The 16,644-nt window shown below is 35.8% G+C and overlaps 1 protein-coding gene across 4 annotated transcripts in view; it reads left to right on the top strand.

Moving 5' to 3' along the window:
- Positions 1 to 14,127, top strand: part of BLVRA (biliverdin reductase A) — an 84,899-nt gene extending 70,772 nt beyond the window's left edge. For 3 of the 4 annotated variants that reach the window (XM_011386355.2, XM_011386354.2, XM_023526594.1), the window contains 3 exons: positions 1,490 to 1,597; positions 8,711 to 8,882; positions 13,765 to 14,127. In XM_011386355.2, coding sequence (XP_011384657.1) covers positions 1,490 to 1,597; positions 8,711 to 8,882; positions 13,765 to 14,014 — 530 coding nt within the window. In that variant the 3' untranslated portion in view covers positions 14,015 to 14,127. The remainder of the gene's footprint in view (positions 1 to 1,489; positions 1,598 to 8,710; positions 8,883 to 13,764) is intronic. The other variant, XM_023526593.1, reaches the window with a different exon arrangement.
- The last annotated feature ends 2,517 nt before the right edge of the window (positions 14,128 to 16,644 follow it).

Here is a 16,644-nt window from a genome sequence, read left to right as displayed (position 1 = left end):
TGAAATAAATGATATTTTGATGCCAAGATTTGTATACTAGGTGTGTTCATTGCTTTTGAGGTATCTCCGCTTCTAAATTCTTTTATTGAAGAGTCATGGGAATATATGTATATAAATTTGTGTGCTTGAGTGTATGTATGTCTATACATTGGTTGTTGCATGAGTGTATCACAATAGAGCATTGAGCGAATGATAGAAAAGCAACAAAAGATGCAGTTGAAATGTATAAAGTTGCTTTAATGACCATGGATATGGAAATACATAAATAGAAGTATAGAAATAATGCTAGAGAGAATATAACATGCTCTGAAGCATGGTTCAACTTCCCAGGTGCCAAACCTCCCCTCATAAGCATGCACATATGGGCAAAATCACCCACAGGAGAGAACTTCTGCTTATTGTAAGAAGCTTTGTTTGCAACATTTATGGGTTAGGGAATGGGTGAAAGGGATCACACTCTCCCACATACCTAACTCTCTAGAGATTCAGGATGCAGTCTTTGCCTACTCAGTGATGTGCAGAACAAACCCAGCATATTCTGCAGTATTTTATGTGAATCTGGGTTAAGCAAAGGCTGCTATCTCAGGAATATCTTCTAGTGGCCGATTTCTCTCTGTGTGAAAGTGTAGATCATAACCACACTTGGCACTTAATCACAAAATAGTTTTGGTCAATTATGAAACTTCTAGCCTAGATATGAAAAAGCCACCTGATCAAAAATTTTTAACAGATTTAAAAATTTTCAATTACAGTTGGCATACAACATTATATTAGTTTCAGGTATATAGCATAGTGATTAGACGTTTTATTACTTATGAAGTGATCACCCTGATAAATCTAGTACCCATCTGACACTATACACAGTTATTACAATATTTTTAGCTATATTCTTTATGCTTTACTTTATATCCCGATGACTATTTTCTCATTCACCACCCAATCCCCCTCCCATCTGGCAATGTCAAAATGTTCTCTAACAAATTTCTTTTAGAATCCAAAATATTTTTATAAATATTAAGGTTTTGTCCTCTTTCAAACCTGGATAATATTAAAAAGTTATCTGGTTCTTCCCATTCTTTGAAATAAGAGTCTAATTTTAGTACTTCTCCTTCAATCCCAATAATCCCTTTTCTTCTTCATGTTTCTTAGATTTTTATGCTACACTATCCCCTTTTCTCTAGAACAGGCGCTAACACTCAGATGGCTCTAGAACAGGAGCTAACACTCAGATGGCTCTCAGACACTTCCCTGATCTCATCTTGACTTTGGGGAAATTGGATACTATCTGGCTTTCTTAGATTTTCATTTCTCTTGTAATCTTAGAACTGGTACTACCTACACCTGGGGTGCATAAGGATGTACTGATGCCCAGAGTGGTTCCGAGGTCTGTATGTCCTTCTGTGCTAGAGGAAGACAGACTTAGACTCTGGGATACCCAGTTATATAATTGATGATAACTACCTTTTTTACTCCATTTTCATAATGATAGGGAAGGTCTTGCATGAAGAACACGTGGAACTTTTGATGGAAGAGTTTACATTCCTGAAAAAAGAAGTGATGGGTAAAGACCTGCTGAAAGGATCTCTTCTCTTCACAGGTCAGTTTTAGGTGGGATTACAAGTCTTGTGTAAGTGGTGAGTCCAAGATGCTAGCTGGGTTCTTTCCTAGCTCTCTAGGATGTGAGCTTGGGTTTATTTCTCCTAAAGATTCTCTGAGGGCCTGTTTGATTTTTTAATATATCCACAGACAGTGAAAATATCTATTTTTCTTCTTTCCTCAAATGTGATTGAACTGTTTGGTGGACCTTGGGTAAAAAGTGTGTTAGAAATCTTAAGCATGATTATGCTTCTGTCCCAATCTACTAACTAAAATTTTCCCTCACAAAATCTCAACAAATTAGAAATTATTTTTTTCCATAGGAGGTTGAAAATGAAACATCTCTTTCAAAAAAGGACTGAGAGAAAGGTTCTTGAAAGAGAGAACATACTTCTCTTTGTGGAACAAATAGAACATGCTAGCCCCTTTTATTCTCCAACATGTTATAAGGACATTAGCCAAAATATTTAATCTACAATATATTTGGCTATTTACTTTATCTTGGTCATTCTTCGAACACCTTTACTAGCAATAGGAAATGAGCATCCCGGAGTCTCCTGCACTTGCAGTCACCTTTGATGGACTCCTTATCTGTCTAGCCCCTAGAGTATCTGGGCCACATTTCTTGTGGGGTTTCATTACAGAAGAGAAACCCTGACATGGTATGGCATTATTAAACTGTAAAACTATTAATCTCTTTATGAATTTCCAGAAAATAAAGTGGAACCTCATTTCTAAATCCATCTTCATCATTTAAAATGATATAATTATAGTCGTGGCAACAAATAATAATATCCATTAATTTGTACAAGGAACTATGCTATATATGTGACATACATTATTTCATGTTAATGCATATCTAATTCTATAAAGTAGGTATTAATTACCCCCATTATACAGATTAAAAAAATGAAATTCAGGAGTTGATTAGCTTCACAAAGTTGTCACAACAGTTATGTGGCAGAGGCAGATTGGTGCTTTGGCCTCTGAGTACAGGGTTCAAACTTTTGATGGCTACTTAGTTCTCTCCAAAGAACAAGACCAAATGGAAATCAGTGCAGAACACGCCATCTTTCTTTTGTAAGCTTGATACTTAGGGTCCTATTAATTTCAAACCATGTTGTCTGTGAAACTTATAACTTCTGTTTCCTTTAAAATTTTTTTTTTCTGTTACAGTTGACATATAATATTAAATTAGTTTTAGGTGTACAATATAGTGATCAGACATTTATATAAGTTAGGAAGTGATCACTTCGCAAAGTCTGACCCATCTGACACCACACATAGTTATTACAGTATTATTGACTATATTTCCTATGTTGTACTTTATGTCCATGTGAATGTTTTTATAACCAGCAATTTGTATATCATAAGCTCTTTCCCTTTTGACCCATCCCTCAAATCCCCCTACCATTTGGCATTTATGATTTTCTTTCTGTTTTGTTTATTTTGTTTTTTATATTCCGCATATATATGAAATCATATGGTATTTGTCTTTCCGTGTCTGACTCAATTCACTTAAGTCCATCCATATTGTTGCAAATGGCAAGATTTCTTTTTTTTTTTTTTTTTTTTTTTGTGGCTGAGTAATATTCCATTGTATACATGTACCGCATCTTTAACCATTTGTCTGTCGATGGACACAGGTTGCTTCCATGTCTTGGCTATTGTAAATACTTCTGCAAAAAACATGGGTACATATGTCTTTTCAAATTAGTGTTTTGGAGTTCTTCAGATACCTAGAAGTGGAATTGCTGGGTCTTATAGCAGTTCTATTTTTACTTTTCGGAAGAAACTTCATATTGTTTTCCATAGTAGATTAACCAATTTACAATCCCCTCAACATTTCATGAGGGTTCTCTTTTCTTCACATCCTCTCTGACATACATCATTTGTTGATTTATTGATAATAATCATTCTGACAGGTATGAGGTGGTATTGTGGTTTTAATATGCATTTCTCTGATTATTAGTGATGTGAAATATCTTTTCATATGTCTATTGGCCATCTGTATATCCTCTTTGAAGAAATGTTTATTCAGGTGCACTGGCCATTTTTTAAGTTACATTGATTCTTTGGTATTAAGTTATATGAGTTCCCAATATGTTTTGGATATTAATCCCTTATCAATGTATCATTGGCAAATATTGTCTCTCATTCAGTAAATTGTCTGTGTTTTGTCGATGGTTTTCTTTTCTGTGTAAAAACTCTTTAGTTCGATGTAGTACTATTTCTTTATTTTTCTTTTGTTGTCATTGCCTAAGGAGATATATCTAAGAATATGTTAATAAGAGCAATGCCAAAAAATATACTGCCTTTGTTTTACTATAGGAGTTTTATGGTTTTGGGTCTTACGTTTAAGTTTTTAATCCATTTTGAGTTTATGGTGAAAGTAATCTAGTTTCATTCTTTTGTATGTGTTCGTTCACATACAATCTATAGATTGCTTTGGGTAGTATGGACATTTTAATGATGTTAATTTTTTCTGTCTGTGAACATGGTATATGCTTTTGTTTACTTGTATCTTCAGGAATGTTGGCCTATAATTTTTTTGTGTGTGTAGTTTTGGAGTCAGGATAATGCTGACCTTGTAAAATGATCTTGGGAGCCTACCCTCCTCTTCATTTTATTTTGAATAGTTTGAGAAGGATAGGTATTAATTCTTCTTTAAATGGTTGGTAAAATTTACCTGTGAAGCCATTTGGTCCAAGACATTTGTTTGTTAGGCATGTTTTCATTACAAATTTGATTTTGTTAATAGTTATTTGTCTGTTCAGATTTTGTTTCTTCTTACTTCTGTCTTGGAAAATCGTTCATTTCTAAGAATTTATCCATTTCTTTCAGGTTTCCAAATTTGTTGGCATATAATTGTTTGTAGTATTTTCCTGTAATCCTTTGTTTTTCTGTGGAGTCAGCTGTCAGTTCTCTTTTGTTTTTATATCGTTCCTCTCTTTTTTTTTGATGAGTCTGGTTAAAAATTTTATCAATTTTGCTTACCTTTTCAAAGGACCAGCCCTTGGTCCTATCAATCTTTTGTATTGTTTATTTAGACTCTATATCATTTCTTTCTATTCTGATGTTTATTATTATTTTTTTTTCTTTCAACATACTTTGTTCTTCTTTTCTAGTTCCTTCTTTTAGGTATATGGTTGGATTATTTATTTGAGATTTTTCTTTCTTTCTTTTTTTTTTCCAGATAAACCTGTATTGCTATGAATTTTCCTCTGAGAACTGCTTAAGCTTCTTCCCGTATATTTTGAGGTCAATGTGTGTGTGTGTGTGTGTGTGTGTGTGTGTGTGTTTAATTTCTCTCAAAGTATCTTTTGATTTCCTCTTTGATCTCACTGTTATCTCATTCTTTGCTTAGTAGCATGTTATTTAGCCTCCAAATGTTTGTGTGTTTTTCAGTTTTTTTTTCCTTGTAATTGATTTCTAAATATATATACCATTGTAATTGAGAAGTTGCTTGATATGAATTTTGTCTTCTAAAATTTACTGAGATAGTTTTTTGACCTAATATGATCTATCTTAGAAAATGTTCCATATGCACTTGAAAAGAATGTATATTCTGTTTCTCTGGTGTGAAATGTTCTAAAAATATCAATTGAAAATATCCAGTATAACGTGTTATATAAGACTGCAGTTCCTTGGTTGATTTTCTGTCTGGATGATCTATCCATTGATGTCAATGTGGAAGTAAAGTCATCTACTATGACTATCTTACTGCTCTCCCTTTATGTTTGCCAATATTTGCTTTATGCATTTAGGCGATCCTTAGTTGGGTGTATAAGTGTTTACAAGGGTTATATCCTCTTGATGGATGGATCCTTCTATCATGATGAAGTGTCCTTGTCCCGTAGCCTTTGTTTTACAGCCTGTTTTGTCTGATATAACTATTACTACCCAGGTTTTTTTTAAATTTCTATTTGCATAAAATAATATTTCAATCCCTTTAGTTTCCATCTGTGTATGTCTTTCTATCTGTGTATGTCTTTCTATCTCATGTAGGCAGCATATGTATGGGTCTTGTTTTCTTAGTCATTCCGCTACTCTATGTATTTTGATTGGAACCTTTAACCCATTTACATTTAAAGTAATTATTGATAGGTAAGTAGTTATTGCCATTTTATTGTTTATATATTTAATCTTTTACTTTTTTCTTCCTAAAGAATTTCCTTTAACATTTCTTGTAATACTGGTTTGGTGGTGAACTCCTTTAGCTTTTTTCCTGTCTGAGATGCTTTTTATTTTTCCTTTACTTCTAAATGGTAGCCTTGCTAGATAGAGTAATCTTCAGTGTGGGTCTTTGCTTTTAATCACTTAAGATATTTCATGCCAGTGCCTTCTGGTCTGCAAAATTTCTGTTAAGAAATCGTCTGACAGTTTTATAGGAGCTCCCTTGTAGGCAACCAGTTGCTTTTCTCTTGCTGCTTTTAAAATTCTTTTTGTCTTTAACCTTTGGTATATATTTTATAATTTATCTTGGTGTGGACCTCTTTGGGTTTATTTTGTTTGGACTCTCTGTGCTTCTTGGACTTGTATGTTTATTTCCTTCCCCAGTTTAGGGAATTTTTTCGTTATTATTTCTTCAAATAGGTTTTCAATCTATTACTTTCTCTCTCTTCTTCTTCTTCTGGTACCCCTGTAATGCAAATGTTGGTGTGCTTGATGTTTTCCTAAAGGCTTATTAATCTATCCTCCTTCTTTTTTCTTTTTGTCATTCAGATTAGGTGTTTTCTCCTACGTTGTCTTTCAAATTGCTTATTTGATCCTCTGACTTTCTGATCTGTAGATTCCATCTAATGTTTTCTTCATTTCAGTTATTGTAGTCTTTATTTCTGATGGATTTTTTATGGTTTTTATCTCCATTTTAATATTTTCTATCTGTTTGTTGAAGTTCTTACTGAATTCATGTACTCTTTTCCCAAGCTGACTGAGCATCTTTATAACCAGTATTTGGAACTCTGCATGTTCTTTTTCTGGAGTTCTGTCTTGTTCTTCTACTTGGAACATATTTCTATGTCTTGGTTGACTCCCTCTCTTTATTCTATGTATTATTAGGTAGATGTAATATGTCTCCTTATCTTGGCAGAGTAGCCTTTTATAGTAGATGTCCTGTGGGGCCCAGTGGCATAGTCTCCCTGGTCACCTGATCGGTTGGATGCTCCAAGTGTGTCCTTTTTGTGGATTCTGTGTTTCTTCCTGTTGTAGTTGAGCTTTGATTGATGTCGTGATATCTGTGAGAGTGAATGACCCTCAGGCTGTCTGGCTATGAGGAATGGCCATGACTACAGTGAGTGAGCTGTTTTACAGGGGCTGACCCCTGTAAAACAGCAGGGCTCTGGTGCTTGCTGAGTTTGCCTTTTAGGATAGTCATTTGTGAAGCTACTTGGGTGGTGTTCTGTTATGGTCTGAAGCCTGCTACTGGGTCAGTTCATTCTGGGGCCTTTTGGGAAGAGGGTCTCTGGTGCAGGCCAATGTCAGCTGCTGCCTGTATATAGCTCGGGGCCACCTGGTAGGAGGTTCTAAGTGATCTGCAGATGATTGTTGCCTGTCCTAGGCTTGAAGGCACCTGAGAGAGGCTAAGCTGAGAACTGAGAGTTGCTGCCACTAGGACCAGGATTAAAGTCACTTAGCAAGAGATTTAGTACATACTGAGGCCTGACACTGCTTGTTTGGGGTTTGTGAACTTTCGAGACATTTTAGGAAAGTTTACAGTGCAAACTGAGTTAGGCATTTTTTATGGAAAAAATCTAGATGGTAGCATAGTTGGCTGGGGCGGGGTCTTAAGGAATCGCCAGGGCTGGACTATTGGTATTCACCAGTTTAATGGAGAGCTCAATATGGTGCCCCTCTGTGCTTGCAGGCTGGGTGGAGAAGGCCTCAACAAAGAAACAGGTATCTTCTAACACTTATGTCACCAGTTTGAGCTGCCCTAACCCCTGTGCCTCCTGCCCTCACGCTGATGCTAATAAATTTAGCTCCAACCTGTATCTTCCCAGTGCTTGTCAAGGACTGCCCCACTGCTGGCACTCAGTAATGGAGCCCTGTACTAGGGAGCTTGGTGTGGGGCTGGGACCCCTTGTTCTTCAGGGACCCCTTGCTGTCAAGATATCACTTCTATTTCTTAATTACCACACCACAGGAAGGGGGCCTGCCCATTTCACATCTCTGCCCCTCCTACCAGTCTCATCATGGCTTCTTTATATCCTTAGTTCTAGGAGTTATGTTCAGCTAGCTTAAGGATGGTTGTTCTGTAATTTAGTTGTAGTTTTGATGTGGTCCTGGAAGGGAGTATAATATTTACCTATTGTACCATTTCGACTAGATGCCTGTTTACTTTTATTTATGTCTTATATTTTTAAAAAACATACTCATAATTATGAATTGCTCTAAGTTAATATCAAAGTTATAAGAAATCTTTGGTTTATAGAGTAATATAACAAGTATAAAGTCTTTTAAATCTAGGTTGTGTTTAAAATTAAGGCTATGAAGAAAGAGGAGCAGTATCTTGATTAGATTCATCATACAGATACTCTTTTGAATGTACTTGTGTTCAGGAAATAATGAAGACTAAGAAAACACTTAACACTATCAATTTTCTTGATATTGACAATTTCTTTCGCTTTCTTGCTATTTATGCATCTATGTAGAATTTATAGAAACATAAGCTTGAGGGTTCTCTTTTACTTTTTAAAATCACTGACTGAAGAGGATATATATGTGTATATATATATATGTGTGTGTATATGTGTGTATAAGTGCATGTTGACATAGAATATACATATTAGAAGCCTAAAACCTTTTTTTTATTATTATCCTTTGGACTAGATGGACTGCTTTTTCCAATAAATTGTTTTATTGTACTCTAATAAAAACACTTAATAAACAAAAAATTGAGACACTTTTATGAAAGAATTAAAGTTAGGCACCTGAGTTTTCATCGGTATTATTAATCATCTTGTATAGCCATGTGGTGAGGGCAAGGTTGCATTGTACTGATCAGCGAACCGCATCTGTTCACTCCTTGTCATACTCTTGTATGCCCCACCCCTGCTCTCCAGTTGTCAGTCCCTTACTTCCCAGTTCCTACAGTGTTTGTTATTTCCCACAGCTGGCCCATTAGAAGAAGAGCGGTTTGGCTTCCCCGCATTCAGTGGCATTTCTCGCCTGACCTGGCTGGTTTCTCTCTTTGGGGAGCTTTCTCTTGTGTCTGCCACTTTGGAAGAGCGAAAGGAAGATCAGTATATGAAAATGACTGTGTGCTTGGAGACAGAGAACAAACGGTAGGTTGTGAGAAATTGGTGAGGTGAAAAAAACTTAAAGACATCATCCTATGTTCACAAAGGTAAATCTAGAAGGAGCCTGTACCCCCACCCACCAACTCCAGAAGGGCTCTCTGCTTCTGAGATTTCATTTATATTGCCTTATTTCATCCTCACAGCAGCCCTGTAAGACAAACATGATCTCCGTTGCTAGTAAGTAAATAGAGGCTTACAGAATATAAGCGGTTTGTCTAAGCCATACAGGTGAGCAATATCAGATCTAGTAGCCTCCGTGGTGTGAATTGTTTTCAACATTTTCTTATGAAAGTTTCAGACATTTGGTGAAATTAAAAGAATTTTGCAGTGAACACTCATACAACTACCACCTAGATCCTGCCATTATCCTGCTTGCTTATCACACGCTAAAATTTCTCTCTCAGTGTAGCCAAAATTTAAGGTTCTATTTATTAACTTTAGCATCATGTCATACTGACATACTGTTCCCACGATGTTCTGATTCTTTACTTCTCATACCAAGGCTTTTTCAACAAAAACATATTTATAAATTTCCTTGAAAAGCATTTTAGCTCTGAAATATTTAAAACAGCAAGGGTTTTAGATTGTTTCTATATGAGTTTCCAGGTAAGTGTGTCTATTGATAGTACAATAAACAGATCATTGGGTATTTACAAAAAGAGAAAAGTAATGGAGTCTCTGAATAAAATCTGATTGATGTGCATTTTGAGGAGTATCCTCTTTGCTAGGAAAAGGCAGAGGTCGCAAATGAAGATAAAGCACGCAGAGCTTGGAAGTACTGCATGTGGAGTGATAGCAGTGGTGGTCCCTGGCTCTGATGCTGGTCATGTAGAATTGCGCCATGATCATACCTGTCCACAGACAGGTGTTGTCCCCTATCTTCAGAGCTAAAACTAGCTTAAGGTGCTGCAGAAGTACAGGGAGGAGAAACCTACAGTGGTCAGATTATACTTTTTAGAGGAGGTAGTGCTATGTTCAATCTTGAAATTGAGTAGGAGTCAGACAAGAAACAAGATATAAGGGAAGCAGGATTTACTCTTGTTATAGCCAAGGGTAGGCAAGCATTGGGTAAGAATTTGGGACATGGCAAATCCTGTATTATAATTTCTTAAATTCCTATAATGCTTTCCACCTCACAAATTGCATTTTTAATCTCACATCTCCACCACAACATGGGTAAAGTTGTATACTTATTATTATTAATTTTACTCATTAGAAAATTGAGGTGGAGGAAATATCCTGACATTTTTGCATTCCCTCAAATTCTGAGACTATGTTATATGGAAAGATGTGAGAAATTTTCTTAGGTGGATCAAAATATTTGGAATATCTCATTTATTTTTATCTAGTATTAAAACATTTAATAAGTAACATTAATATTAATCTTTGTCATCACATTTGGGACTGTAAAGGATTTACCATGAACTTTTAAAATCAGCCATAGGCTAAAACTAATAAAGTGTTATTTGTCAACACTATCTCAATAAAACAAAGCAAAACAAAATTAAAAACAAAAAGCACTAGCCATGGGAATTAACTTTTTAGAAGTTAGACCATCTTTTTGATAGAGTTTGTAATAAGCATTTATGTTTTAAAATTTGAGTCATAAAATTTTTTTTCTTAATAGATTGAACACCTTAGTTTTACTAGTTTATTAATTTAATTACTATTTTTTATATTCCTTACCTGACCTGAATATGAACTTTTGACTTATGGGTTATCATTGATTCACACATGGATCATTTTAATAATTTCCAGAATAGGAAACTTGCTGAACTGCAATTCTTTAAAGCAGATTAGTCCCTGCTTGGTTTACATGCCCCATAATATAGTATGCATTGTGATGAAGTAAAGCCTTCTTATCTTGTAAATGCAGCTCTGGCTTTTGTCTTTGCCTGGGAAGAATGCTTTGGAAGCTTGGGCCTATTTTCTTTCTCTCTTCAAAGGCTATCTCAGTCTGCAGGCCAGATTTTATTTCAGCTATAAGTAGATGTCTTTCCAGGGCTTGTTACTACACATTAGGAACGTCTGCCAGTTGTTTCCAGACACAATTTCTTAAGTTATAGCTACCTTCAAACAACACGATGGAATGGAGCAGAACCATAGCAGAGGATGGGGAAGAGGGGAGGCATGATCTTGAAAGGTCACAATGAAAGGACTAGCAAGACAGAAATCATTACTTGAAACTCTGTTGTACAAGTGTTAGTATAGCTAATGTTTATTGAGTACTTACTATGTGTCAGGTACAGGCCTAGGGATTTTCTCATAATCTTTATACCAACTCTCTGAAGTGGGCATTATCAACTAGGAAACGGGCTCAAGGAGTTTAAAAAGCTTGCCAAGAGCACAGAACTAATATCAAATTGTGTGAGAATCACACTTAATTACACTTAAGCAGCCTGTCTCCAGTCCCCAAATTGTCACAACTTCTCCCCCAAAATAGGAAGAGCATGAGAAAGGAATAAAATAGAAAACATGTTAGGCCTTGTCTTTATCATAGTCCTTACCTGTCAGTGATGTAAGATCCCAGAGTTATTCTGAGAGTCCTACTGCAACTTATTCCCAAGCCCATTTCTTTGCATTTTACCAAGTTTTCAAACTATGTAAAAATAAGCATTAGAATACTTTTTTCAACTCAAATCTTATGTGGACAGCCAGTATATAGAAGAAGTGCAAGTTTCAACTTCTGTTGAAGCCAGTTGGTAGGAATGGTGCCAAAGTCATGCATCCCCATGCCTGCTTGTTTTTCAGGCAAAAGAGCACTGTTAGAAAAATCACAATCTCTACCATTCTTGCAGACACATGTTGATAGTAGGGATATGGGTATGATTGAATACCTTCCTGTAGAAGGTGAGAAGTAAGAAGCATTTTTGCTGGTAGTTAGTGCCCAGGTTGATGAATGCAAATATTTGCAAGTAAAGTTTTTCACAGAGAGGAGAAGAGATGTTTGTGAATTCAAGCTTGCATTTTTGGTTGGGACATCTGGAGTTAAGTACTGCCCAAGCCCAGAATACAAATAGACTAGGTCTTATCCTCAGCTCTGCTCCATCCATTTGGCAGTAAAGTGCCAACAGCTAATGTCATTACTTAAATACATGATTAGGAAAACAGTATGACTTTTAAAGTTTTTAGCATATAGGACCACAACTCTCCTGATGTCTCCCTGCATGTATGGGTATAGGAATGGCTACCTCCTTTATATACTTCAGATCTTTTTCTCTCAAACATTTACTCCACGCCCTAGTGTAGGTCTTGGTAAGCTAAGTTAGCAAAAGGGAGAGATCCTCTACCCAGGTTGGAGGCAGCCCTAAGCTTTCTACAACACCAAAAACAATCTTAAGTGACCTGCTTGGGCTTTTTTCCTGCAACCCCACACCTAAATCTTAAGCCTTATTATGGCCCATCACTCTAGAGGCAGAGAACAAGCAAGCAGGCAAACAAATAAGAAAATGATAGTTTCCCTTGATTTCTTAGCAATGCTGATCTAACCTGCCCACCCCAGGCATGATTTATTGTAGCTCAGTGGGAGAAGACAAAGGAAATCTGAAGAATAATGGCAGGACATGAGAAGGCCAGAGATCCTGATGCATGCTCAGGATTTAACACTTTCCCTGTTCACACCGAAAACTCCATTACTTAACACAACAGTCCAACAAAGTTGTCTTGTCCTTGACCCTGACTCATCACGGTAGGAAAAAAAAAAAAAAAAAGGGATGAGAAAGCAAAGAGAAGTACCCAGAGGCCAACACCAAATCATCTCATGCCTGGAACTTTGTTATAAGAAGGGGAATACACTAGATATATATGTGTGAAGATGTTGAATACAGAACATTCATATTAATTTAATATTGGAAAGAGCTTAAATATTTGTCAGTAATAAAATATTGGACTATATAATCAATTACATATGGTATGCAGACAAAAATAAAAGTATTTAAAAATAAATAAAAAGCACAAAAATTATTTACATTTTATGATTTACATGCCATATACATATAGATAGATATATGAAGGATTATCTCAAACTAAAGATGCTTTTATTTAGGTGAATTATAGATTTTTTTATTTAAAAATTTTATTTCATTTAAAAGTCCTTAATTCTGTGTTGTTTTTAGAATATATGAAAGATAGTAGATTTTATAATTTTCCTCTCTTATTCAGTGAAGCTTCTTACTTTGTTCAAAGTCTTAGGAGGCTTCTCTTTTTTTCATTAAGCAGATAATACAGCTCTTACCTGCTATAATGGCAATAGATAAACAGAGAGAAAGAAGAGACTTTAGAGAAATAGAGGCTATCCTATTTGGATTTTAGGTGTTCGGGGGTGCAGACATTAGCCTTGGGGGGGTGCAAATTTAAAATGGAAACAAGTGCTTTTTTAATCAGCAGGAAGAGTCTGGTGTTTTGTGGCATATACTGGGGGAGTCATAGACTTTTTTGAGAATGTGATGAAAGAACTATAAGAACTCTTTCCCCCCAAAATGCACATACACATGGAAATAGTTTGCACACAATATCAAGTGGTTCTTGGATTGTCTGTAACCCATATCTGGGTACCCTAGAGGGATCCATGAGACTCAGAATAAAAACTCTTGTATAACAAATTGGTTTTCAACAAAATTCATTGAATAAATTTTCTTGGCTAATAGCAAAATTAAATAAAGAGTTATTTGGCAGTAAATTTGGAAATAATCACTCATGACCTATGAGAGACTGGTAGAGTTCAGGATGCCACCTGAGCTACCTCAGTGAGCAGCAGCTGCAGGGAAGATGGGTGCAAAATGAGGCTCTGTTACCAAGTGCTCAGGTGCCTGCAAGCATCCATCTGTGCTCCTGTGTAATCTCTAACATGATTCTTTTGTTTTCGCAGTCCACTGACATGGATTGAAGAGAAGGGGCCTGGTCTAAAACGAAACAGATATTTAAGCTTCCATTTCAAATCTGGGTCCCTGGAGAATATACCAAATGTAGGAATCAATAAGAATATTTTCTTGAAAGATCAAAATATATTTGTCCAGAAACTCTTGGGCCAGTTCTCTGAAAAGGAACTAGCTGCTGAAAAGAAACGCATCTTGCACTGCCTGTGGCTTGCAGAAGAAATCCAGAAATGCTGCCGCTAAAAGAAGAGCAGAAAGCAACAGGGCACTTCCAAGACAGAACCATAGTTTGATTTTTATCAAGAGTTGACTTTTGTCTCTATTCATGCAATTAAACATGTCTTGGGTAATCATGATTTGCTTATTGTCACAGGATGTGTTGGGAGTGATTTGGGAGTAGGGGCACTTGGGGTAGGGATGAGTAAGGAACTCAGCTTGCTTAAGCTGAGCTAAATGCTTCGTATGCATGATTCAGTTTACTTTTCCAGCAGACCTATTAGGAGGATATTACCAGGCTTGTTTTCATTAGTATATTGGAAATTCTTATTTGAAATCACTCAGGTGGTAAATAGCAAAACCAGTTTCTAAATTCCACTCACGTGTTGAACCACTACAAAATAGTGACTTTAACACTCTTCCCTGCTTTAAGGAATTTTATTTTCCCTCACAAACTTTTACTGGGTGACTATGCTAGGTACTGGGAATTCTAAAATTGAGTGAGATATAGCCATCGCCCCCAATAACTCACTGTGTCATAAAAAAAAAAAAAAAAAACAGTCACATAAACCAGTCATTGTAATGTTTTAGGTCGAATAAAAGAGATATGCCCCTGCCATCTGGAGAAGGTCTGAGGGAAGACTTCCAAACCAGATCTTTATGATGAATAAGTTAGCTGTGTAAAGGTCAGAGTAGGGCTTTCCTGGAAGAGGGCTGGCATGAGCAAAGAAAAGGTAGTGAGAGGCAGCCTTGTGAGTGCTTACTCCTCACTTGCCATTATGAGATTTAACCAGTTCAGAATCCATTAGGTCACTGATGGAGGCAAACTTTATTTTCTACCTATTTCCATTATTCTATCGTCATAACCCCTCCAGGTAAAGCAGACAAATATATTCAATCTTTAAAAAAAATCCTTAGTTTTTCTTATGTTTGCTATATAAAATAATTTGTAATAAATATTGGTCAATTTATTTTCTTGGTTTATTATCCACATCAAATATCCATTGAAGACAGGAAATATTGTCTCTATTTTTGTATGCTGTGCTGCATCTAGTATGAGGTAAATATTTGATGACAGAAATGCAATGCCATAGCCTCTCCCATTTGGGACTGATAACTCTGCTGTTTCAATAATATTAGCCATATATATTGGAAGTGGGGGTGGGTGTCAAAGAAAACCAGAGCTAGACAGTAAGGTGGTATAAACATATTTCATTTAGGACTATTGCAGTAAAGAAAAAGAGACCTCCGTATAGAACTGGGCTTGATTTTGAATAGAGCATGGGCAAGTGGGCATTTATAGCCAAGGAACAGGATAGAGGTCAGTGAATGGAAAATTACTAAGGGGAAGTAGCAAGGGTAAGGGGGTTCTGGGTAAACTAACTTGACAAGATTCTTGCAGAAGGCAGCCCACCCTAATCAGATACTGAGGTCTGGGATGAAGAAATTTGATCAGATGTTGAGGGTGGAGATTCTTTATTATTATTATTATTATTATTATTATTATTATTATTATTATTTACTTTTTGGGGGTGATGAGATTTGGGGTAATTTTTTCAAGTTACAGTTGACATTCAGTATTTATATTAGTTTCAGGTGTACAGCGTAGTGGTTAAACATTTACATAATTTATGAAGTGATTCCCCCGCCCCTTAGTCTAGAACCCACTTGACACTATACATAGTTATTACATTATTGACTATATTCTCCATGCCGTACTTTACATCCCTGTAACTATTTTGTAATGACCAATTTGTACTTGATCCCTTCATATTTTCACCCAGCTCCACAACACCCCTCCCATCTGGCAGCGATCAGTTTGTTCTATCTATGAGTCTGTTTTTGTTTTGTTTCTTTGGTTCTCTAGATTCTACATATAAGTGATATCACGTGGCATTTGCCCTTCTCTGACTTATTTCACTTAACATAATACCTTCTAGATCTATCCATGTTGTCACAAATGGTGAGATTTTATTCTTTTTTATAGCCAAGTAATATTTCATTGAATATATGCACCACTTCATCTTTATCCAATCATCTATTGATAGGTAGTTGCTTCCACATCTTGCCTATTGTAAATACTGCTACAGTGAACGCAAGGATGCATATATCCTTTCAAATTAATATTTTAGATTTCTTTAGATAAATACTCAAAAGTGGAATTGCTGGATCATAAGATAGTTTTATTTTTGATTTTTTGAGAAACCTCTATACTGTTTTCCATAGTAGCACCAATTTGCAATCCCAACAATGCATGAAGTTTCCCTTAACACCACATTCTTACCAGTACTTGTTGTTTGCTGATTTATTGATGATAGCCATTCTGACAGGTGTGAGATGATATCTCATTGTGAATTTAATTTGTATTTATCTGATGATTAGTGATTCTGAGCATCTTTTCATATATTTATGGGCCATCTATATGTCGTCTTTGGAGAAATATCTATTCGAGAGCTTTGTCCAATTTTAATTGGATTTTTTTTGTTTGTTTTTTGGTGTTAAGTTATATCAGTTCTTTATAGTTTTGGATATTCTTATAAGTATCATTGGAGATATTTTCCCATTCAGTAGGTTGTCTTTTTATTTTATTGATGGTTTTCTTTGCCATGTAAAACTCTTTAATTTTATGTAGTCTTAATTTTTTTTTCTTTCTTTTG

The sequence above is a fragment of the Pteropus vampyrus genome, unplaced genomic scaffold (assembly GCF_000151845.1).
Source record: "Pteropus vampyrus isolate Shadow unplaced genomic scaffold, Pvam_2.0 Scaffold1206, whole genome shotgun sequence".
Taxonomy (NCBI): domain Eukaryota; kingdom Metazoa; phylum Chordata; class Mammalia; order Chiroptera; family Pteropodidae; genus Pteropus; species Pteropus vampyrus.
Note: the sequence above shows the minus strand (reverse complement) of the source record. Positions and strands in the feature narration are given on the sequence as shown.